The sequence below is a fragment of the Lactuca serriola genome, chromosome 8 (genome assembly GCF_051521515.1).
Source record: "Lactuca serriola cultivar US96UC23 chromosome 8, Lser_US96UC23_V15, whole genome shotgun sequence".
NCBI lineage: Eukaryota > Viridiplantae > Streptophyta > Magnoliopsida > Asterales > Asteraceae > Lactuca > Lactuca serriola.
In genome coordinates, this window is record NC_136415.1 from 19,321,530 (window position 1) to 19,347,001 (window position 25,472).

The window sequence follows — 25,472 nt, forward strand, 5'->3', positions numbered from 1 at the left end:
ATATGAATGCGTTTGTGAATGTGTCAGGTTACGTTTCTACCCCTCCGTGTTTTCTAGTTAATTACAAAGTTTGTGTTATTTACACAAACTGCCACCGCCAGTTTTTTGTTTTTTTTCTTTTTGATTAAATCTGAACCACATATTAATTTTAATCGAGGGCTAAGAATTGGTCTTCATGTCTCACAAAATATAGGTGGTTTCAAATGAACCCAATCCTATATATATATATATATATATATATATATATATATATATATATATATATATATATATATATATATATATATATATATATATATATATAGGGTTAGGTTCATGTGAGACGGCCTAATTTTGTGAGACCGTGAGACGTATTTTTTTTTTATTATTTTTATTATTTTTTATTTTTTTGGTTAATTCAAGTTCCGAAAATAATATTTAAAAAAAGAATTTTTGGTTTTTTCCATTTATTTTGCATTTTAAAATTATTTTTTAGAATATGTACAGTGTAATATTCTATTAGAATATTTCACGTATTTTTAAAAAAAAATGGAATTTATTTTTATTTATTTTTAGTTAATTCAAGTTCCGTAAATAATATTTAAAAAAAGAATTTTTAGATTTTTCCATTTATTCTGCATTTTAAAATTATTTTTTAGAATATGTCAGTGTAATATTCTATTAGAATATTTCACGTATTTTTCAAAAAAAAAACGGAATTTTTTTTATTTTATTTTTTATTTTTTTAGTTAATTCAAGTTCAGAAAATAATATTTAAAAAAAGAATTTTTGGATTTTTCCATTTATTTTGCATTTTAAAATTATTTTTAAATTTTGTCTCACGGTCTTACAAAATTAGAATGGTCTCAAATGAACTTGAACCTATATATATATATATATATATATATATATATATATATATATATATATATATATATATATATATATATATATATATATATATATATATATATATATATATAATTTTCCCTTTTTAAATAGCACTTTTTTTCACTCATAATTAACCCATAAATGGATGGATGTTTTTGAGGCCGAAAATGTTAAATTTATCCTTCTAATCCTTTTATTTCCTTTCCTGAAGAACATTATCTCTTTAATTCCTTTCATTTTATTCTTTAAAAAAACTAAAAACCAGGGTGTATCTTCATGATCTCAGGGTCAATTTATATTTTTATACCCGGTATCTCGTATGCGCGCAGTTTCTTCAGTTTCATAGTCGATCAACCAACTTCACGAAAACAGTCATGAATCGTCAAATAACTCGATCCGATTCTCGAAAAAACAATGGACAATAACCATCAAGTAAACGACGCTAAAAGGCCTCTCGATCCAACCTCATGTAGTTACCTAAAATTAGTCATTTTTATTTTCTTCTAGCTAATTTATTTTCTTCTTAATTAAAAATATTTTATTAATATTTATTATTATAATTTATCGATCAAAGGATTCCCTTGATATTTTAGGAGAATATGACAAGTTCTTCATTGGCTATTTCAACTCGTATATATGTTGCAGCTGGATAACAAGCTCTGAATAAATCGACACGAATGACTTACTCCCCATCTTTTTAAAACGTTTATACAGTTGATCTCAGGGTGAACTTATACAGTTATACTCCATATATCGTATGCTGTTTCCACAGTTTCATAGTCCATCACCCAACTTCTTCACGAAACAATCATCAAACAACTCCAAACTCGAAAAGAAATGGAGAACAACCATCAAGTAACCGACACTAAAAGCCCCCTCCAGCCTCATGTATTAATCTTTTCTCTACCATTTCAAGGGCCAGTTAACTGTGCTCTAAAGTTAGCCGAACTCCTATGTCTTTCCGGCATCCATGTCACCTTCCTGAACACCGAGCACATCCACCGCCCTCTCCTCCTCCATACCCACGTCGTATCACGATTCAACCGCTACCCAAACTTCCGATTTGAGACAATCCCTGATGGAGTTGAGCATGAAAAACCTGTTTCCGCTGACCGGTTCATGGAGGTGATGGAAGGTATAGATACTGTGACTAGACCCCTTTTCCGGGAGATGATGGTTTCCGGTAGCCTGAGTTCGAGATCGGTGCGGCCGGTGACGGTGATGATACTTGATGCTTTCTTGAGTTTTGGTTTGGATGTAGCTATCGAGACGTCGATTCCTGTGGTTTTCTTCGAGACGGTAAGTCCATGCTTCTTGTGGACTTCTTGCTTCAATCTTCCTACACTTATTGAAGCTGGGGAAGTTCCCTTCCAAGGTGTGTATTTATTTTTTAAACAGGTACTTTTATTATTTATTTATTTTTTAAGTATATTGAATGAGTGTCGTATTTTGACAAGTATGGCATAAGAAGACAATTCTTTTGAGCTTTTTTGTCACATAAGGGTACTTCAATTTTAATATTATTTATATATTCTTATTCCACACCGAACTTGATAATTAGGAACAAAGTGCTTTTATTGAGAAAATTACAAAAATAGTTATTTTTTCTAATTTTTTTTTCTTGTTTTTAGAAAATGATAATGACACCAAAATTACAAAAATAGTCACTGACATCGCAGATGAAATAGAATCATTTGTGATTTCGCATTCTCTTTTGTGAACGTATAAGTTGTCAAAGCAGACTCGTGTAATGGGAAGTTATACGTTCACAGATGGATCTGTCTAACTATGAACATGGGAGACCATCTATGATTTTAGTTTTTTGAAGTATAAATACCTTAATTTTTTTTTGGAGCACTCATTTTTCTTGATTTTTGTTGGGGAAAATCTCTTGGACGGACTTTTCCAAATGAAAAAAAATTATTGACGTATAATACAAAGGTACCATGTGAAGATGCATCATAAATCAGTTTTATAACACAAATCATATTTATATCACATTGTCTAACATATTTACATAATACTTGCATCAAAAATCAGTTGGCTACAAATATAAAGTATAAAAACCAAATGTATAACCTCACAAATACAAAGGTATAACTACAAGATGCATCAGAAATCAATTTTTTTAACACAAATCAAATTATTATCACATTTCTATATCATAACTCCTTTTTTCGAGACGTTTCCCCAATAAAAGTCCAGAAAAAACGAGTACTCTAAAAAATTAAGGTATTTATACCTTGAAAAAGCTAAAATCACAGATGGTCCCATGTTTGTCCATCTACGAACGTACAACTCGCTTATACACGACTCCGTTTTAACTATTTATACGTTTGCAGTGACTATTTTGTAATTTTGAGTTTTTTTGGCTTTTTTGCAAAGAGATTAAGAAAAATGACTATTTTTGTAATTTCATCGCTTCTATTTATGTTTGGTTTAATACTTAATTACTAGTTTTTAGATCCATATTATTCTGCTAGTTTAATGTTCCATGTTAATCAGGAACAAAATGCTTTTATTTATGTTTGGTTTAATAGTTAGTTACTAGTTTTAGAGCATCCATATTATTCTGCGAATTTAATGGAAGATTTTAATAAAGTAAAAAAACTAGTTTACATTAAATAAATGTGGAGTCAATGACCAATAAACTCTTCAATGTGAAAAAAAAAGTTTTGTAAGTTTAATGTATTGTAAAAAAATATTGAAAAACTTATTAGGTGCTACTATATCAATGAACTGGGCAACAACGGTCAAGTGGGCTAGCTTGGTTGGTAGAGGGCATTTCCTGTTACTCCTTAGAGTAGTGCCCTAAGTTCGATCATGGGCTAAGGAGTACAAAACTGTCGTTAAAAAGAATCCACATATATTGCACGTTCTTTACTTTCAACTAGGGGTGTTCGTTTAGATGGATCGGTTTGATCCGATCCAATCAAGTGAATCCAAATTGATTTCAGTTTTCAAAACATGGATCCGAATAGTCCAAACTAAATTTAAATCCAATCGGATCCGATCCAATTACAATTCGGTTGGATCGGTTTTTATAATTTGGTTTTTAAAACCGAAACATTTTAACACGACAAATAATTATAATATTACTAAACTTTACACAAGAAGCAAAAACAAATTACTTAGTTGTGATTTGAAATTAATAAACAACTAATAAGAAGATATATATATATATATATATATATATATATATATATATATATATATATAGTTAAATATTTTATAGATAAAAAACTTTTGAGTGAAAATGCATATTAATGTTTTTTTATCGGGTGAAACGTTCCTATTTGAAAAAATAAATTACAAAATTAATAAAAAAACTGTAGATATATATATTAGAAATAGATAAATAATAAATGTTTATTCGGTTTTTTTGGACTATTCGGTTCTTATTTTATAAACCAAAACCAATCCGAAATCCACAATAATAATTCGGTTTTGTTGAAAACCAATCCAAAAATCCGAATATCCGAACCAAATTGTCCAATTGGATAATTCGGTTTTATCCGAATAGTGAACAGTCCTACTTTCAACCCAATAGATATTAATTTCAAATAAAATCGAGCCTAATTTATATCTTCTTCCTTTTAAACGACAAACACAACGACACAAACATGCATTCGGCATATTAAGAAACAGGACTGGTGTTCACCGTCGGTAAGAATGTCCACATCGGTTTTCCATCAACAAAAAATGCATGCCACAATGCATCCTAAGGGAGTACTTGGCAAGAGTAAATTGTAAACCTACTCTCATTTTCCGGAAATGTTTTATATGAAAAATATCAGTATTAAGTTCATCACAAAATAGACAAATAGCAATAAAAGTATATATGTTCAAGTGTTAAACTAATTCAAATAATAAACATTTTAATCTTGAAAAACTTCAAAGTGAAAGTAAGAAAGTGTATATGATATGTTTATGTGCTATTTTTTAGATTAGCTATATAGTTAGAATATCAGATAAAGTAAAAAGATAGAGTAAAATATAGAATCCAAAGTTTGATAAAGTTGCTTTGAGTTTGATCGGATCCAAGTATCTTGTCTAAGATTTTATAAACCAACTTAGACAATAATCGATTTCAGAGTATGAGTCGAGTACTCGGTCGAATTGGCCGAGTTTTACAACATTGATTGTAGGAAAAGTTATAGTTGTATAAAAAGTAGTTAGATGATGTGGTAATTCATTAAATTATGTTGTGTTCACTACATTGTGGATGCCCATAGGAGAAGTTGTTCTTTACAATGACCTAAGTTTATTTAGGGGCTATTTTATTTTAGTGATGTAAAATCTAAAAATAGCCCTCGGTTTAGTGGTTTTAATAATATCCCTTAAGCCACTCTTTAAAATTTTGATTTTCACATTTGAAACCAAAACTATTTGAAGTGTGTAATTGAGAGTCAGAGTGTGCTGACAAAGAAAGAGATTTTCCAAAAGGTGTGAATCTCATGTAACAAGATCAGAATGCTAACTTCATCATTAGAAAAGTCTGTGTATGTTATTACTAAAGTTCAATGGTTGTTATGATTATTGTTCTGTTGCAGCTGAGAAATTTTTAAGAAACAAGGAGATGTGGAACTTGATAGACGCAGGAATCCACACATTAACATTTGGGATGACACACGCTAATGATACACATTAGAAGTTTGTGGAGCATGTTAATATCAAAGAGATTAATGTTAAGAACAACCTATTCTAGGAAACTAATAAAATAGAAATGATAAATTGATAAAGGGATGTTGAAAAAAATATGAGAATTAATGAAAAAGAGGTATCAAGTGACCATAAAGTTTAAAAAAGCATAATTTCATGCATGAATGATTCTAAGATATTGGCAATAAAAGAATAAGAGAGGAAGGATAGTCTCTTAGTGAGGCAATGAAGCAAATTACAATATTTAGCAAGATACACAGGAATCGGTATAGTTTTGGGTAGTTTTATGGGAGATTTTTTGAAGAAAGAATTAGCTATCGTTTCAGAAAAAGATTAACCACTTTGGACTTCTTTGAATATACTAGTTCTAGGTTACGGGGATGAGGAGGAGGAAGATGATGTCGGTGATGGGGTTGTTCTTGTTGTACTTAACTGTGGAGAAAGGGGTGTAGGTGGGGTTTGGGGGTTAAGGTTGGGCTTCATATTATGTCTATTATTTTCTATTTTTAATTAACATAAATTATAATAAACTACTAAAAATTTACGAAGGGCATACATGCCATTTTACATGCAACAAGACCAACTACATACAAAATTTAAACCACAAGGACCAATAATTTGACGTTTTTTATAGTTGTCCTTAAAATGTTACCTTTTAGAAACTACAGGAACCAATTTTTAAAATTTGTCTAAACTTTTTTATGTTATTTGTTCAACAGAAGATTCAAAGAACTTAAGTGTAACGTCCCAAAATATAGACTAAAATTTTTACTTTTAATTATAATAAAACTAACCTATCATCATTCCACAAAAGTAACCGAGTTATAAGTTTGAAATTCCAAAATCAAATATTAGAGTAAATAATATAAAAACCATCAATGCGGAAAATCTCCAGTGGATACGATACAATCAAGTCGTGTTCTTGCTTTTGCAACCAGAAATACCTGAAACATTTAAACGCACCACCGTAAGCATAGAACTTAGGTCTTCCCTAAAATCCCACATATCATATAATAACGGGCCTAACCCAAGAAGCATATAGGTATGCCCAACCCAACAAACATATCAACAGGCTTAACCCATTAATCTTATAAATAGGCCCAACCCATCAAGTGTATCCTCAAATCAACAAGAGTCACAAAGACAACAAACATATATTGACACCTAGTATCCTACAGTATAGTGAGAACACTCACCCGAATCAAGATCTGAAAATACAATCTTTACAGTCACACAAATTTAGCTACACTTGCTACCCAAACCAAACAGAGGTCCAACCTCAGTCTACTAATCAAACTCCTAAGTTTGACTAAAAGTCAAACCGGTAAAAAAGTCAACGGTCAACCAACATCGACCGTTGAGCCCGACTAGACCCCTTCGTTACACTGCAGTTGCTAAAGGAAAAATAGTCGCGACTAGAAGTTCTAATACTCACTCAAATGCTCCATATTTGTCCAAACTCAAAGAACACCAAGAAAAAGGACTCAAAACCACCATAAAATGACTCAAAAAAATATCTAATGAACTAGAGATCAAGGTTAAGATTTTAGATCTCCAAATGTCAAGAGATATGAAGCAAATGTTTGATCTAGGCTGGCTTTTCACTTCTTTTACCCAAAAGAGAACTCCTTCTTTACCAAACTTCACATAAACCAGAGAAAAAGATCAAAACACAAGTATGGATGCGAGAGCTTGCATGGGAGGGTTTCTCAGGGATTGAGGCTGATGTATTCCCAAAACCCTAGGAGTTAATGCCTTTAAATAGGGTGTAAGGACCGAGATTTAGGGTTTAGTGTCCACCCGCCACAATGTCCTCATCATCACCTGAACACGCCCCGACTTAAATGACATGACCTTGTCACGATGGATCTCCACCACTGCGTTACGTTCAACCAAAATACCAAATCTAAAATTTAAGAATAATCAAATGCCAAAAGAATAATACTTGAAACAGATGTTACATCGAGTATCCTTAAGGTTGATGAGGTGAATAAAAGTGTTATTGTTCAAGAGCAAATGATGTAACAAAACCAAGATGATGAACATGTGTTGAAAGTTTCTTAAGAAAACAAATTAGACATATGAGCTGGTGTTCGAGGCTAAGTTAGAGGATGACATGATAAAGGTACAAGAATAAAACCTCTCAGCAAAGCAATTATAACGTATTAAAAATACATATAAGTTCGAGCACTTCCAATATGAATGTCATGTTTGGGCTAACTATGTTGAATTCAAGGAAGATTAAGATGAATTTTTATTAATGTATTATGAAGAGTCTCATAAAATGCAACAAGGAGAAGTTTGGTTCCTAGACATTCTACAACAATCATATAATTAAGAAAAAGGAATGGATTTTAAATTTTAAATGAAGAGTTCAGTAAAAAAAAATGGTCATAGATAATGATATGGAGATTGATATGGTAGCCAAAAGAAGAATAAGGATGTGATAAATACAATCACCTATGTAGTCTCTTATGTCTAATACATTTCTAAACTTAAGAACAATTTTTTATGTTCAGGACAAATTCAAGGGAAGAGGAGTTATCCATCTTGCTATTTGATGGAACTCTTAACATTTTCACTCTAGATTAGGGTTGAATATGCACATATATATACGTAAGAACATGATGTTCTATTTGTCATTATATACAATATGAAGAAGTACCGGAAAAAGAATCTCACGTGTATCGTTGTCTCTTTGGCCACCTAAACAACAAAGGATGAGAATGATCTTTTACAAAAAGATGGACTACTTACTTGAACAAAAAACACCATAAAGAACATGTACCAAAAAAAATATTTATGTGGGGCTTCAAAGCAACTTTAGCTAGTACATTAAGGTGTATGGAGAATTATCAAGCCAACTTCTAACAAGTATGTTCTAAGTTTAATCAATTATATCTTTTGAAAAATGTGGGTTTAAATAAAACCTATAAAATTAAAAACATTTGTTATCTTCAAAAACTTTAAAACTATTGTTGAAAAGGAGATAAATATACACATTATTCCATATTAGCATAGTCGTTAAAAGGTTGAATAGAGCCCTTATTGGGAGTGGATGAAAATGTTACATCTATTGCCATAGGATCTCATAAACACAATTTGATTGAGAAGCTCTTAGTGTGCTCAGAATTTTCTAACTCGACCAAAAATTGTTTCACTAATTCATAGCATATATCTAACACGTGAATGATGACATCAGATTATCTAAACAAGATTTTATAATTCAACTCTTTCATTTTTGGTAAGGCAATACAAATATCAAATATAAATCCTGGACTCTATTTAGATGGACTTTTGGCTTTATTCGATTTGGAATCCTATGATACATGTGAATCATATTTACTTGGAAAATGGCACCATTTAATAAAAAAGTTAATAAAATTAATTTGAAGCACCAATTAGTCAAATAATGTATTGGTACGTGTACATCGACCATTCGACACATAAGCTAGATTTGGATGAGTACGTTTTGTCACTTTTACTTATAACTTCGGCGGATCTCTAACTATGTTGAGACATAACTATGAAACTATATTGAAGATGTCAAGTAGCTTCAGACTTAGAATAAGTTTTCAAAAAGCTTTTGAAACTTTCAAGTAGTTTTAAATTATTAAATATGTATGGTAAGATGATTATGAGTATAAGTCTAGCATTTCTATACATATTCAATCTTTATGAAAGTTTTTTCATAATTATCTATGCTATCATTATAGAAGTTGCTTCAAAACTGACTTTACTAAGGATTTTTAAAATAGCTAGTATGATACACTTAGTAGGTTACAACTGAAACAATGTAAAGAATCATATATGATGTGAATTGGAAAGAGCTTTACTGCATTATTATATCTTAGCTGAAGGATTAATTCAAATGTGTTAAAATATTTTTCAATGATGTTTAATAATATGCATGATAGTTAGTTCGAATTAATTATATAATTTGTTTTCTTACAATGGTTTAATAATATAATTCGTGAATCAAATTTTTAACAAGCTAATAATTATAAGAGTATTCATTAAATCTTTATAAATTAAAAAATAATTTATATAAAATTAAACTACACAACTGTAACATAAATACGATGTATTGATGTTATTAGTGGCTTCTAAATTTGATAATTAAGTATAAAACTAAAATGGTGTTTGACAATGTCTTTTATATTTCTCTTCAGGAGGTGTATTAGATGAGTTTATAAAAAGTGTGCCAGGAACTGAACATATTATACGGAGACGAGATCTTGCAAGCTTTTGTCGTAGCGATGACTTGTCTGAACCCATTATTGATCTCCTCTTGAATGAAGCTCGAACTGTTCCTCAAGCTCAAGGTTTCATACTCAACACGTTCGAAGAGTTGGATTCTCTCATACTACCACGCATGCGAAAACTTTGTCCAAATATTTATCCCATAGGCCCATTGCACTCTCTCCACAAAGCCCGCCTTAGGGAGAAGACGACATTGATGTCCCCAAAAACAACTTTTTCGAACAGTGTCTGGAAGGAAGATAGAACTTGCATATCGTGGCTCGATAAACACGCTCCAAAAACCGTTCTTTACGTCAGCATTGGAAGTCTAGCCACCATTACAGTAAATCAACTGCTAGAAATATGGCATGGTGTGGTAAACAGTGGGAAACCTTTTTTATGGGTGAGACGCCCAGGGTCAATCACAGGTGGGTATGAAGACTCTCAGATCCCGACTGAATTGCTAGAGCATACAAAAGAAATTGGGTGTATCGTAGATTGGTCGCCACAAGAACATGTCCTCGGTCACCGTGCTGTTGGTGCATTTTTAACACATAGTGGGTGGAACTCGACTATTGAGAGTATAGCCGAGGGGGTTCCCATGATTTGTTGGCCTTACTTTTCCGACCAACAAGTGAATAGTCGATTTGTGGGAGAAGTATGGAAGCTTGGAATAGACATCAAAGATACTTGTGATCGATTAATTATTGAAAAGGCAGTGAAGGATGTCATGGAAACAGGAGGAAACATGTTTAGACCGTGTGCTGATGGTTGGAAAATTTTGGCGAAAGAATCGGTAACTGAGATGGGGTCGTCGTCTATCAATTTTGATCGTTTGATCAATGATATAAGCGTAATGAGTTCGGCCACAAAGTTATCAGGTTGATGTGTATCGTTGGATCATATGATATTGATATTAGTCTTTATTTGACATCTTTAGCTATCAAAATGAAATAATAATGTAAAATTGACTTTCAATGATTATATATCACTACAAGAAATACACCTATTACCGGCGACAGTAATAGCGGTGACAAATCGAAAAGTCGCCGCTAAAGATCATGTCGCCGCTATTGTCGTCGGTAATGCCTACCTATCCGAATCTGCATTTTCAAGTTCCGGTGAACGCGAACCGTTTGATCATTTTTGTAATCTAATAGCTGAGAAATTCATGGAACGCACAAAACCAATACCGGCGACAATATGTCGTCGCTAAAGACCTAAAATTGTCGCCGCTAAAGGTCGAAAAAAACGCGCCTTCTTTTCCTTTTATGTATGTCGCCGCTAAAGATTGGATGTCGCCAGTATTGATTCTTTTGTCGCTACTATTGGGTGTCGCCGCTAAAGTCGAAAAAAATGCGCCTTCTTTTCCCTCTATGTATGTCGCCGCTAAAGATTGGATGTTGCCGATATTGATTCTTTTGTTGCCGCTATTGGGTGTCACCGCTAAGGGTCGACACATATTACACCCCTTGCTTCCTCTTTCTGCTTCGATTCTCTCTCATTTAACAACATATAGTAGAAGAGATATAGCTGGCCACCGAAAACTTCCCCTCTCCAACCACCGACACTGTTGCTGCTGTCGATTTCCTTCTCCCGGGTTCGTGTTTCCTTCTTCATCTCTTCTTTTCTTTCTATTTCAATGTCGATTTCCATAAGAATTTATGATTAATTGCATTTTTGTTTTCAAAAAGCTCTTTTCCTCTCCGGTCACCACCACTACCGTCGGTTGTTGCTGTCCCCGACATCAACTACCACCAGCACTGTTGCAACACCGAAGACTAACACCACCAGTTGAAAGAGGGAAAAGTTTTTGGGAACCACAAGTGCATTTTTTTCAATTTGTTTTGTATGTGTGCATTTGTGTGTGTATTTTGTATATACATGTGTGTATTTCATATATTTGTGTGAAATATGTTATATGTGTGTATTTCACATATACGTGTGTGAAAATTGTGTGTATTTCATATATGTGCGTGTATGAAAAATACATGTATATGTGTATAATGTATGTATGTATGTATTTGTATGCAATTTGGATTGTGTTCATGGTTGTTTAATGTGTATAGAAAGTATGTATATATGTGTATGATGTATGTATGTGTGTATTTATGTGGAATTTGGAGTGCGTTGATGGTTGTTTTATGTGTATAAAAAGTATGTATATATGTGTATAATGTATGTATGTGTGTGTATTTGTATGCAATTTGGAGTGTATTTGTATACAATGTGTAAACTACAATGTCAATATGGAAAAAAGAAACAAAAAAACAAGTAGGACGCTATTATTGAAGTGTTATTTAAAGTAAATTTCTATAATAGTTCCTATGTAATGTGTATATATAGATAAATTGGTAATTATTAGTTTGTTGGTTTGTTAGTTTGATTGTTGGTTTAACTTATAAGGTTAATGTTAGTTAGTTGGTTTGTTAATTTGATAGTTTGTTGATATATAGATAAATTGGTAATTGTTAGTTTTCTTATCATTTGGTAATTTTTAGTTTGGTTTAAGTTAATAGGTTAACTTACAAGTTTATATGGTGTTATTTACTATGTAATTGGAAAATCTTCGATCAATGTCCAACGATCCGGAGTCAATTGTGGAACTTATAGGATGGAACAACGATGACGGGGATGATGACACGTCGTATTAGTTTTATCTTTTATTAGAGATTGTAGTATGACATAAATTTATAAGAATTTTGTTATTTATTTTGGTGTATGTATGATATTATAAAACTTGGATGTTATGTAATCGTTTTTCTACATTTAACGTACCGGTTTTTCTGCATTTAACATTATTACATATCGGTTTTTGGATAGCCGAGAATGGTTGCTTTTAAAAAAAAAAAGCAATAGTGGTGACGCTATTAGCGGCGAAATAGGGCATTAGCGGCGACACGTAGCATTACCGGCGACTTTTTGAGCAATAGCGACAAGACAGTAGCGGCGACACAGATCTGGACCAACGGATGAAATTAATCAATGAACATGATTTGAGAGTGTATGATATTACAATGGGATAACATGTACCATATAATCACACAAATTTTAACAAAAACTGGTATTTTGGACAATTAATTACATTTATAAAAGAAAATTTTCGGATTTTTAGGGATAAATAATTCTCCTAATTTTAAAAATCTGAACTTTTTTAATTAATTCAATTTTAATTCTAACGTAATTTGTAAACATAACTGATTTTATTCTGTCAGAATATGTTTTTTTGTTAGAATGATGTTGTTTAAGAATTTTATTTTATTAGAATATTATTGAATAATAACAAAATTCTTGAATCCGAGGTTGCAAAATAACAAATTATAATATATTCTTATGAACAGTAAATTTATAATTTTTTTTTTACTCTTTTGCCTCAAATGTTTTAAATGTTGCCATTTTTTCCATAAACTTTTGTTTTTTACTTTTTATGCTCAAATGTTTTAAATGTTGCCATTTTTTCCATAAGCTTTTGTTTTTTACTTTTTTTTGCTCAATTCTCTCGCTCCGCTTTTGCTTTAAACCATTCCCATTTCTTTTATTTTACATAAAGGGTCCTTAGGTTTTGTTGAATCTAGCTTTTTTGGTCTATTTTTGTTTTTTATACATATTAAAGATTTTTGTAGTGTTTTCTGTGAGAGAATTGACTTATTTTGCATAAATGGTCTTTTGGTTTTGTTGAATTTGACATTTTGGTCCATTTTTGTTTTTTTATATAACTTAAAGATTTTTTTTTAAGGAAATGGGTTAATTTACATGAATGACCCCTAGATTTTGTTGAACTTGACACTTGTGGTCCGATTTTTGTTTTAAAGAAAAAGGTTTTGGGCGAAGCCCGAATCACCTACTAGTTTTAATATAATTATACATATTCTAAAAAAGTATCAACAAAAATGAATAAAATTCTTAAAAAATTAACAACATTCTTAAATCGTGAGTATGATCAAACTTTATTCATTCTTCAAGTTATTCCTATTAGGTCTTCAAAGTACTCTTCCAGCCATTCCGGTCACAAATACAACAAAAACTAATAATTGTTAAAAACATGTTACTTCTAATTAACTATCACTTTATATATTCTGGTAGAATAAATATAATATGACAGAATACATAGAATATATTTTGGCAGAATACATAGATTTTATTCTGGCAGAATACATATATTACATTCAAAAGTATCGTATTTACTGCTACTATAATTTTAGATTCCAAATGTACAATAGAAATTGGAATTCAAAATCACAAATTGAACCAAAATAATACACATACAAATTAATTACCTTTTAAAATAATTACATAAAACATGTGTTGCTAGTAATTCTGACAGAATGCATACCACAAGGTTAAATTCTTTAGATTCTCTTTTAGGCATTTCAACAAATACTTATTAGACATTATCATCAAACAAGCCAAATTTAGAACAATCAAGTATCAAAAACAAATGGAAAATCAAGAACAATCTATCATTATTTAAGTCAGATTATAAATTACAAAATCAACCTGAATGATGGATATTTAAAATTAAAGAAGAATGAGAGCAAAGTGGGTATACTAGTGAAATCGGAAATCAACAGGAATGATATACGGAAATCAAAGAATCAAAAATCAATGAATAAATCAAATGCAAAATTGATGTGAAGAATCGTAACTATGACATCCTGTAACATCCCCCTCTGGCACGTATCACAATATTGTCCGCTTTGGGCCACTCGGCACGAGGACTTCCCAGGGGGTCACCCATCCTGGTACTACTCCCGCCCGAGCACGCTTAACTACAGAGTTCTTATGGGATCTGCTGCCCTCACGGCTTTAAAACGCGTTGTGATAGAGAAGGTATCCACACCCCTTATAAGGAATGCTTAGTTCTCCTTCCCAGCCGATGTGGGATCAGATCTTACCCACTTTCACCCCCCATTATAGGGTTCGACGTCCCCGTCGAACACATCGGCCCGTGCCCTGGCTCTGATACCATTTGTAACATCCCCCTATGACACGTATCACAATATTGTCCGCTTTGGGCCACTCGGCACGAGGACTTCCCAGGGGGTCACCCATCCTGGTACTACTCCCACCCGAGCACGCTTAACTGCAAAGTTCTTATGGGATCTGCTGCCCTCACGGCTTTAAAACGCGTTGTTATAGAGAAGGTATCCACACCCCTTATAAGGAATGCTTAGTTCTCCTTCCCAGCCGATGTGGGATCAGATCTTACCCACTTTCACAGTGGGTTAGATCTGATCCCACGTCGGTTGGGAAGGAGAACTAAGCATTCCTTAAAAGGGGTGTGGATACCTTCCTTATCACAACGCGTTTTAAAGCCGTGAGGGAAGCAGATCCCATAAGAATTCTGCAGTTAAGCGTTCTCGGGCGGGAGTAGTACCAGGATGGGTAACCCCCTGGGAAGTCCTCGTGCCGAGTGGCCCAAAGCGGACAATATTGTGATACATGCCAGAGGGGGATGTTACACATCCCCAATTTCACGTCCAGAAAAGACCGATTTGTTTAATCTTTGTTTTATAAAATCAAAGTAATCCTTTGATTAAAAGAGTTGCGGAATTTGTTTCCAAAATAAAATATGACAAGAATTTATCAAAACATTTCTTAAAGAAAATGTATTTTCATTAAATAACAAAATCTCGGGATGTCATGTTCCGATACAGATCAAAAGCATAAACAGTACTAAATAGATCTTACAACAGTTATTTAGAACTACTCGTCTATACCCAAAATATTTTGATAAGTCATCCAACTTATGCACTTGTGCCACTACCTGTAATACAAAGAAAAACTGAGTCGGTCAGGCTTAGAAGCCTGGTAACTTCCTTCGGATTACGAGCACTCAATTCAAAACATCTACCGAACACTCAGTTCAAAATTACTTTAATGAACAATATCACTTAATGAACACATAGTTCAAAACACCTACATGTTACGAGCCTGTTAACTTTCCTTTGGATTGTCTAGAAAAGTCTATGGTCGTCATCTATATTCCACTAGTTAACTGGAACATCATTATCATCAAAACTTCTCTTTATTTTATTTCGTCTCACATCAACTATTTCATCTACTCATGTTCTATCCAACATATTTGTAGATAGAAATACATATATTGTTTAAATATTCTAAACATGTATAAATCATTCAATAAACATTCGTCTCGAATAAACAAATAATATACAAACACATAACACGTATTTTATAGAAGTATTCATATCTATGTGTTAGATGAAAGTGACTATACACTCACTTAATAAGACGACGATTGGACAGCACTTCGTCTCTTAAAATAATATTTTTCGATGAAACCAGGATGTTTTCTCAGAAATCGGGCCTCTCGTGGGCAGAGTTTCGGCTCAAAAACTCTTTTTCTCGGGATCTTTGGGGCTTCGTGACTTGTTTCGGGTACGGGGATGATACCGGGACTTTGGGGGGGGGGGGGGGGGGGGGGCTAAAAGTAGGCTTAGAGAGGGTAAAGAGAGTGAGAGAATGGTGAATTTGCAACCATGGCCGGCTGCCCTTCGGTTTCTATTTATAGGGCCAATTTTTTGGATTCACGTCGTGAACCACAAGTTCACGTTGTGACTTTAGTTCGTCATCAGGTGCGTCATCGCAACTTGGGTCTGTTAGGCTTTGGAAGACGTCTATCATCTGTTCACATCGTGAACTCTGACAGTGGTGGAAGTTCGTGCCTTGAACTTCAGAAATTCATATCTCTCGCATACAAGCTCCGTTTCTGACGTTTTTTTTTATATCCACGAGTTGGTGAGATTATGGTCTACAACTCTCGTTTAGACTCCGTCGGCTAATTTTGACTTAATTTTTATTATATTATTTTTAGTAGGCCGGGACAAGAAAACTCCGTTAAAAATTCATAACTCCTTCATCTGACGTCCGTTTTCATCTGTCTTTTTACTGTTGGACTACTATCGACGAGATCTTCGATTCTTATTTAGATTTTTTCGGCTAGAAATCACTCGATCTCATATTCGAACTTTGGGCTGCATACTGCTAAGTCGAAACTTAGAAAAATCATAACTTCCTCATACGAAGTCAGATTTAGACGTTCTTTTTATGTGCGCTCTCAGTTTAATGTATTCTACGACTTTCGTTTAGATCGCTAAGGCCAAATATCTCTCTATCGTAAATTCACTATTTACGTCGCGCAGTGTTGTGTCGGTTCTGTCGCGAAACTTCGACATGTCATAACTTCTTCATTATAACTCGGATTTCGGTATTGTTTATATATCTGGAATCCTTGTCACGACACTAAAACTACCTTCATAGATATCGGTTTATCTAATATTTATTTTCGACGCTTATTTTAATCCTTAATCATAATAATTAAGTTTAAAGCACATAATTCATTCTTATTTCTTCAAAACGAGTTCCAAATGTTGACCTAGACTATTATATCGTCATTAATGCATAGCCCAGAAACACGGGCGTTACAGTAACTCAGTAGCATTCAGAGGAAGAATTGCAAGCAATCAAGAAGTAGAAGAATCGGAAATCAAATAAACTTACGTTGGTGGCAGAGACCAACCTTCAAACAAACGATTCAACAGTTGGACTTCACCATCGAATGTAAATGGCGATGCTAAATCGGTTCCACCAGAGAAAATACAAAATAGAGGGTCGATTAGTAGTAGATAATTAGCGGCAACAATGTTGTTGTATCAATCGGGGATAGCATGTGATGGTGTCGCTAGGTTTATTGGTGGCTTATGGTGGTTCAATTTTGATGTCGGTGGTGATTTTTGGAGCGTGAAGATGAATTCCAGAGAAAGAGAGAAAACATCGGCTGTTATAAAGAGAGACGAGAGTTGTAGGGTTTTTTTCAACAGGTTTTGACTTTGACATCCTATATTTAAAGGAATAATAAACATACTAATTATCTATCATAATTAAATATGCAAAGATTACTATAATACCCTTAAATGTTTTATTAACTTCCTCAATTTTCATTGGTGCATATATGCACATAATAGTTTCTAGAAACATTTGAACCTATCTCTCTCTCTCTCTCTCTCTCTCTCTCTCTCTATATATATATATATATATATATATATATATATATATATATATATATACACTAATAAATAGAAGTTTTTTTATATTAATCTTTTTCCACATGTCATTTTATGGTTTTTTTCTATTTTAATAAATTTCATATAATACTTTACTGTAATAATTATAATAAATATAGTAATAAATAAATATCAATTTCATTAATGGACTTACCTTGTTATTTCAAAATTTTAAGATTAAAGCTCGTTAGTTTATTTCGTTTATTTATTTAAATTTAAAAGATAAAAAAAAAATCAATTTTAATAATTCATTATTTTTCTTATTTTTTTATAATTCAAAAGTTCTTAAATATTTAAACATTTATATTTAGGTTTTTTTAATTAACTAATATAATACCTGATATTCCGAATACTCAATAGATCGAAAACATTTGTTTATTTATATAAATTTAAAAGATAAAAAAAATCAATTTTAATTCATTATTTTTTTCATTTTTTCATAGTTTCTAAATATTTAGACATTTATATTTATTTATTTTTAATTAACTCATATAATACCTAATATTCTCAATACTCAATAGATTGAAAACATTTTTCATTTCTTATTTTCTCCGTGAACCTTTGGGTTGCCATTAGTTTTTTTAGAACGGTGCTGGTGCTATCATTAGTTACCTAAAATCAATCATTTTTATTTTCCTTTCTAACTAATTTGTTTTCTTTTTTCAAAGAGTCCTTATACTTAGATCAGGACAACCATTAAAATCAAGAGAAAAGATTAAGAAAGAATTAGTGATATTTTTTTTAAATATTTTATTTTTATTTATTTATTTTATTTATCTATCAAAGGTCTCACTAGGCTGTGGCTGTGGGAGTGGAGAGAATATGACCGGTTCCTCATTCGGCTATTTTCAACCCGTAGTGACTAGTGAGCCATATTTTCCACGCTCGATAGCAACCTCTGAATAATTCGACACGATAATGACCACCTACTGAGCCCCATCTCTTTAAAACGTTATCTAAATTGCTGATCTCGGACTCAACTTATACACCATATATCGTGAGCTGCTTCCACCCAACTTAACGAAATAATTATTGAACAAACCAACTCGAAAGAAAAATGGACCTCAACCATCAAGTAAACAACGCAAAAATCCCTCTCCAACCTCATGTATTAATCTTTCCGCTACCATTTCAAGGACCAGTTAACTGTGCTCTAAAGTTAGCCGAACTCCTATGTCTTTCCGGCATCCATGTCACCTTCCTCAACACCGAGCACATCCACCGCCCTCTCCTCCGCCACACCCAGGTGGTATCCCGATTCAACAGCTACCCAAACTTCCGATTTGAGACAATCCCTGATGGAGTTGAGCATGAAAAACCTGTCTCCGGTGACCGGTTCATGGAGGTGATGGAAGCTGTAGATACTGTGAGCAGACCACTTTTCCGGGAGATGATGGTTTCCGGTAGCCTGAGCTCGAAATCGGAGCGGCCGGTGACAGTGATGATACCAGATGCTTGCTTTAGTTTTGCGGTGGATATTGCTTTAGAGACGTCGACTCCTGTGGTTGTCTTCGACACAGTAAGTCCATGCTGCCTGTGGACTTCTTACTTGAATCTTCCTACCCTTATTCAAGCTGGGGATGTTCCATTCAAAGGTGTGTATTCTCATGTATATTAGGTTGCGTGATAAACACATACTCTTATTATGTAGTATTTAAAAGTAGATTACATTGGAGTCGTATTTTGACCATTATGACATAAAAAGATTAATCTTTTGAGGCTTTGATCAGCCTTTTCAATTACATAAATACTATAAGTGTAAAGCTAAAAGTGATATTGATCAGCAATCTATTCTCTTATTCTTCAGGGGATGATCTAGACGAGCTTATAAAAAGTGTGCCAGGAACAGAACATATTATGCGGCGACGGGATCTTGCTAGCTTTTGTCGTACCAACGACCTCTCAGACCCTGTAATTCAACTCATCTTGAAAGAAGCTCGAACAGCTCCTCAAGCTCAGGGATTCATAATCAACACGTTCGAAGATTTGGATGCTCTCATACTCCCACACATGAAAAAACTTTGTCCAAATATTTACCCGATAGGCCCACTTCACTCTCTCCACAAAGCTCGCCTCATGGCCAATACGACATTGGTGTCCTCAGAAGCCACCCTTTCAAACAGCGTCTGGAAGGAAGATAGAACTTGCTTGTCGTGGCTCGATAAACACCCTCCAAAAACCGTTCTTTACGTCAGCATCGGGAGTCTAGCCACCATGACAGTAAACCAACTGCTCGAAATATGGCATGGTGTGGTAAACAGTGAGAAACCCTTTCTATGGGTGAGACGCCCAGGGTCAATCACTGGTGAGTATGATGAATCGCAGATCCCGATTCAACTACTAGAGCGAACAAAAGAAATCGGGTGTATCGTAGATTGGGCACCACAAGAAGATGTCCTCGCCCACCCTGCTGTTGGTGGGTTTTTGACGCATAGTGGGTGGAACTCGACTATCGAGAGTATAGTCGAGGGTGTTCCCATGATTTGTTGGCCTTACTTTGTGGACCAACAAGTGAATAGTCGATTTGTGGGAGAGGTATGGAAGCTTGGGATAGACATGAAAGATACTTGTGATCGGTTCATCGTTGAAAAGGCAGTGAAGGATGTCATGGGAACGAGACGAGACATGTTTATCCAGTGTGCGGATGGTTGGGCAAATCTGGCTAAAGAGTCGATAGCTGAGATGGGTTCCTCGTCCATGAGTTTGAGTCGTTTGATTGATGATATAAAAGCAATGAGCTCCACCACAAAGTAACCACTATACAAGTCGATGAATGTTATAAGGAGTTGTTTATGGCTGTTTGTTTGATTAGATAAGCCTATTATTAACGTCATTAGGGATAAATATAAATATTAAATATATAATAATGTAATCGAGAGCATCTCCGATAGGAGCTTTTTTTATAGTGTGTTTCTTTAGAGTAATCATTTATTACCATTGGAGTAATGAGCTTATTGGCTTATTTTTTATTGACCACTCAATATATATTGAGTGATATATTGAGTGGTCAATATAGTTTTATGTTTAATAACCTTACCCCTTCATCGGGTTTATAAAGATGGGTATTGGATTTTTATTTTGGGCTTGGATTATCAACATTTGAAGCTTGAAGAAGAATTGTCAAATTTGAATCATGCAAGGTGTGAAGGGGACCAATGGAATCTTCAGTAATGGGGTGGTGTAGTGTAGAAAAAGAGTCAATAGCATTCCAACATCATTTGCGAGGGTGGAGACTCAGTCGCGCGAATCTGCGAGGGTACCCGCGTAACTGCACACTTTTGGGCATTTTGGTCATTTTGCTCACCATTTACCTTGGGGGGTTAGGTTTGGCACCCATACTTTGATTTTCCACCATTGGAGCACCTTGGAGGCGATTTTTGAGAGCTTGATACACATTTTTCTCATCTTTCTAAGTAATTGTTAATTTCTTGATGCAAAAATACCTTTATGATTGTTATCTTGTCGCCACGAGTGACTAGTTTCTTTATTTTGGTTAACTTTGGCTAAAACCCTTGGATATTTGTGGGGTTTGAAGGATTCATGCTTGATTGCCATTTATTTTATGTTTATGATTCTAGTCCATATTTTTTATGCTTGTTTAATACTTTGATATTGAGCTTGGTACTTAAATGAGCAATTGTTGGTTTATTTCTTTGGTTTGGCATTAAATCATTAAATTTACTTAGTACAAGAGCTTTACGATGATAGAAATCATCTCTAGCTTATGGATCATGACTCCTTTATGGATATGTAAGCATTTACATCCTCTAGGAATTAGGGATTCCTTCATTCTTAAGGCTAATCAACTTTCTTAGGTTCTTTTGCTTCGATTGAATCCTTGATTATGATTAAGAAGGTGTGTTTTGGGCTTCTCCAACCTCCATACTACCTATAAGGAATCTTTGCATATCATGCTTTATGATTGTTATAACCAATTTGGGATGAATGATAAGCTTCATATTTAATCCTAATGATAAACACACAAATGTTCATTGTGTTGAATTACCTTGATTGACCAATTATCTCCAATATTTGAGCATCCCACCATCTTGCTTATTTACAAGCATTTTAGTTATTCAAGTCTTTTGGTTTTCAAGCAATCACAACCCCCTAGTTAAATTGTAGTTAGTTTGTTTTATTACACTAGCTCTACTGTATTGCATTGGTGATTGAATACAATCATTTTCCCGATGATCGATACACCTTTTTACCATTATATTACGTTCTATTTGCAAACAAAGGGTCTAATATGCTTGGTGGACTTGGCATCCCACCAATGTGCATGATCATTAGGATTCTTCATAAGATCCATCATACTAAATCTAGGTACAAAAGAACAATGCTTGAAACTACCAATCTAAATATTACACAATTCATGAAAAAGAACATCAACCAACTTTACTTTAACAAATTAAACAAACAAATACACAATTATATCCTAGAGGTAACTTCCTAGTAGCCATATAAACACGATTCATATTCTCACACTTCTGATCTAATTGTTATAATTCCTTTTTATTAGTTATATTAGGAAAGATAGTCATGTGTACTGATTGAGAAAGTTGCCTTATCTTATGAACATCTTCCTAATTCAAATATTAGAATTCAAAATATCAAACATCGAACCCCGTTAAAACCCATCCTATACCGACAAACATGTTTCCAACCTTCTTTTCCATTCCTCATGTCTCCATCTGATTGAATACTAAAAGACCCATCTAGAAACAACAAGCGATCAAGAGGAAATCCAATCACCAAAACACCAAATAAAAATCCGAAACAAAATCACATGTCACAGTTGACATGACATTATCCAAAAAATACCATATTTCCCTTTTTCCATATTATCAGTCCAAAAATTCAAAACATCAAACTGATTCCTTCTCTCCACTGCATGTCAAAATTACAAAAGTTCTTACACTCTTTCGTAACCATATCACAATTGACAATAAACCAAAAAAGTCCATGTTGCCCTTCAACCTTGTTTTCGCACCAGCTCAATCCATCTCTGCTTTTCTTCATTCCAAAGAAACTAATCCACACTAACTTGCAGTCAATATCACATTTGACAGAAATAGGATTTGGTTTTTGTTACACCAAATCTTTAATACCTCAATATCCATAAAAGGACTTAAATACCCTTTTATAATATTATTGCACCAATCCTTGAGAAGATCAGAGCAATCCTTTCTATTCTTGTGGCAACCATAGTCAGGATTCTTTCAGGTAATGAGAACAAACCTGCTAAAATCGACATATTCTAAAAAAAGACAATTTTGACCTTTAATCTTATTTTTACACTAGAGTATCCAATCTCTATAATTCTTCAATCATATTTTTAATTTTCACCAAAAAAAAATTCCCTTTGCTTATCTTATTACACTTGATCATCCTTTTATATTTTTCTCAACTCCTTTAAACGAAATTGGAATATAAATTTGGAAAAGATTACCTAACATAACAAAGAAAAAAAGACGTGTTTCGTTTAAAGCTAAAAATTACATAGAAAAAATAGGTTATTTATAAAAACTTACACTTGATGGTCTGTTCTTAGGTGGCCATGTGTAGGAATGTAAGCAACATTGTGGTTCAACATATAGGCATGTCATACCAGAATAACAAAACTTCTAACAATTGTGCATGTTCTGTACTTGACACCCTTAACTTTTTTCTTTCTTTTCTTCTCTGGTCAAGTACCTACCAGTGACATTAAGAAATTAAGTTAATTCAATTCTTTTTATGCTCATATCCATAAGGATGCATATCAAGGCTTAAGAAAATTACAATCTCTTTCAATGATCAAGTTCATAAAAACTTAAATCTCTTTCAATGATCAAATTTTCAGTTGTTTGTTTAAGTTGATGACATTTAAAAGCAAAAGAAAAACAAAAGGACAAAATTGATTTACACAATGCTCATATACACAAGGATGCATATTAATGTTGAATTTCTAGCTGAAGGCCAAAACAGGGGGCATCAAAAACTCGACTTTTGCCTGAGAATCGTCATCTCACATGACAAAAACACAGATTATCTTCTGCATACACAAATATACACATACCTCAACACCTGTATGTTACATCGTAAAGGGAGAATTTAGAAATCAAGATTTGTATTAGCCAAAATAACCAGAAAACAACATACTTGAGGAGGCAAAAGGTACATAATGTGTTACCTGGTCAATTATCTGATTTGTTGAGTAGGAGGGAATTGAGCATCAATAACATAGATTTTAGTAAAAAAAAAAAGATAATTACATCAATATATACATAAGGTAAGACAGGGCACTTACCCAGGGCTCGAAAGCTTCGTTAGGAAGATAGGGATTTCACCTCCGATGCTACCAAAATTGCTTTTTTATTTCTTATACATCAACAAACCTCCGTCGATCCCACTTCCGATTCGTCTGTAAATCGGAAGAAGGCTGTAACCAAGAACCAATCTCCACCACTACTAGAAAATAGACCTTTAATGACACGCTTTTTACGACACGCGTTGATTAATGATACGCAAAAGGACATGCCCTTAAAATAGTGTTATCTCTCCAAAAAATTTAAGGATTTACGTCATGCATTATTGCGTGCCCTTAATTTAGTGTCTCAAGAAAAAAAATTAGAAACACGTAGGGCGCTTTATCTTAAACGCACGTCGTCTGTACATGTCGTTTTATAATTTTAACGAAACGCGCTTTTAGTTAATGAAGGGGGAAACGAAATCCCCAAAATTTTGAAAACTCGCCTTGTTTTTTCTATCTACTATCTATTTTCATCCTTACAATCCACTCTCCCCTCTCTGATACTCTCTCCTCTAGATCTCCCTTCATTCTCTACCTCCCATCTCTCTGTAAACCTCGAAGGTGAATCGTAATTGATCTGCGAGGTCTCCTTCTTTTTCTTTGTTTTCTCAGGTACGACATCATCCTAATCCATTAACCCCTTTCATTTTTCATTAAAAAAACCTTAATTGACTTGGCAAGTTCATGAACCAGATGTAGCACATTCCAAACTGGGGATTTAACCAAACCCGATAGAGCCATTGATGGAATCTTCGGATCCGGTCAACAAGGACTCTCTGTAATCGCGCAGCTTTCTTCACAAGGGATCGCTCCAGGTCTTCAATCTATCAATCTACAATGGCCACTGTCAAGTTACATCGAATCAAGGTCTAGGGTTTCAAATGCTTCAAGTTCTTCCCAAATAACTTCCCCTCTCAAGACGATTTTCCTCGATCGTATCTTTATGGCGAGGATTCTCTCTCGATCAGATCGAAGACCGCTCACTCTCTCCTTAGATCTCCATGCGAGTCTGATCCCCCGTCTCCGTAACACCCTCGCTTCCTTCCAGAAATCGAAGACCATTCTCTCTCGATCGTATCTTTATGTCAAAATTTAGACACAATAATCTCAACATAAAATTGGTATCTGAACTCCTCTTCACCTCTACCCTACTCCATCTACAATGACTCCTCAAATTTACAAACCCTAGTCCAGTTGCGCTTCTAGCCTTGGTCTTTTTTCTTCATCCGTTCAGCAAATAAGGGGAACACGAAATTGATCAGACAGATTGGATAGACAAGATAACAGGAGTTATTGCCTCGTTGCTAAGCTCTCATGTT

At 33.7% G+C, this 25,472-nt stretch overlaps 2 protein-coding genes across 3 annotated transcripts; both read left to right on the plus strand.

Annotated features, from left to right (window-relative positions):
- Positions 1-1,429: 1,429 nt before the first annotated feature.
- Positions 1,430-11,726, plus strand: LOC145065445 (7-deoxyloganetic acid glucosyltransferase-like). 2 transcript variants are annotated; one of them, XR_013688425.1, is made up of 3 exons: positions 1,430-2,245; positions 9,705-11,374; positions 11,469-11,726. XR_013688425.1 is itself a non-coding variant. In XM_079012431.1 (2 exons), exons 1-2 carry the CDS (start codon positions 1,708-1,710, stop codon positions 10,658-10,660), a joined length of 1,494 nt encoding a protein of 497 aa, XP_078868557.1. In that variant the 5' UTR covers positions 1,430-1,707; the 3' UTR covers positions 10,661-11,726. The 2 variants fall into 2 exon arrangements, 1 of the variants encoding a protein (XP_078868557.1); XM_079012431.1 differs by having other exon boundaries at positions 9,705-11,726.
- Positions 11,727-18,830: 7,104 nt separating this feature from the next.
- Positions 18,831-20,761, plus strand: LOC145065447 (7-deoxyloganetic acid glucosyltransferase-like). The gene is made up of 2 exons (XM_079012432.1): positions 18,831-19,453; positions 19,666-20,761. Exons 1-2 carry the CDS (start codon positions 18,916-18,918, stop codon positions 20,610-20,612), a joined length of 1,485 nt encoding a protein of 494 aa, XP_078868558.1. The 5' UTR covers positions 18,831-18,915; the 3' UTR covers positions 20,613-20,761.
- The last annotated feature ends 4,711 nt before the right edge of the window (positions 20,762-25,472 follow it).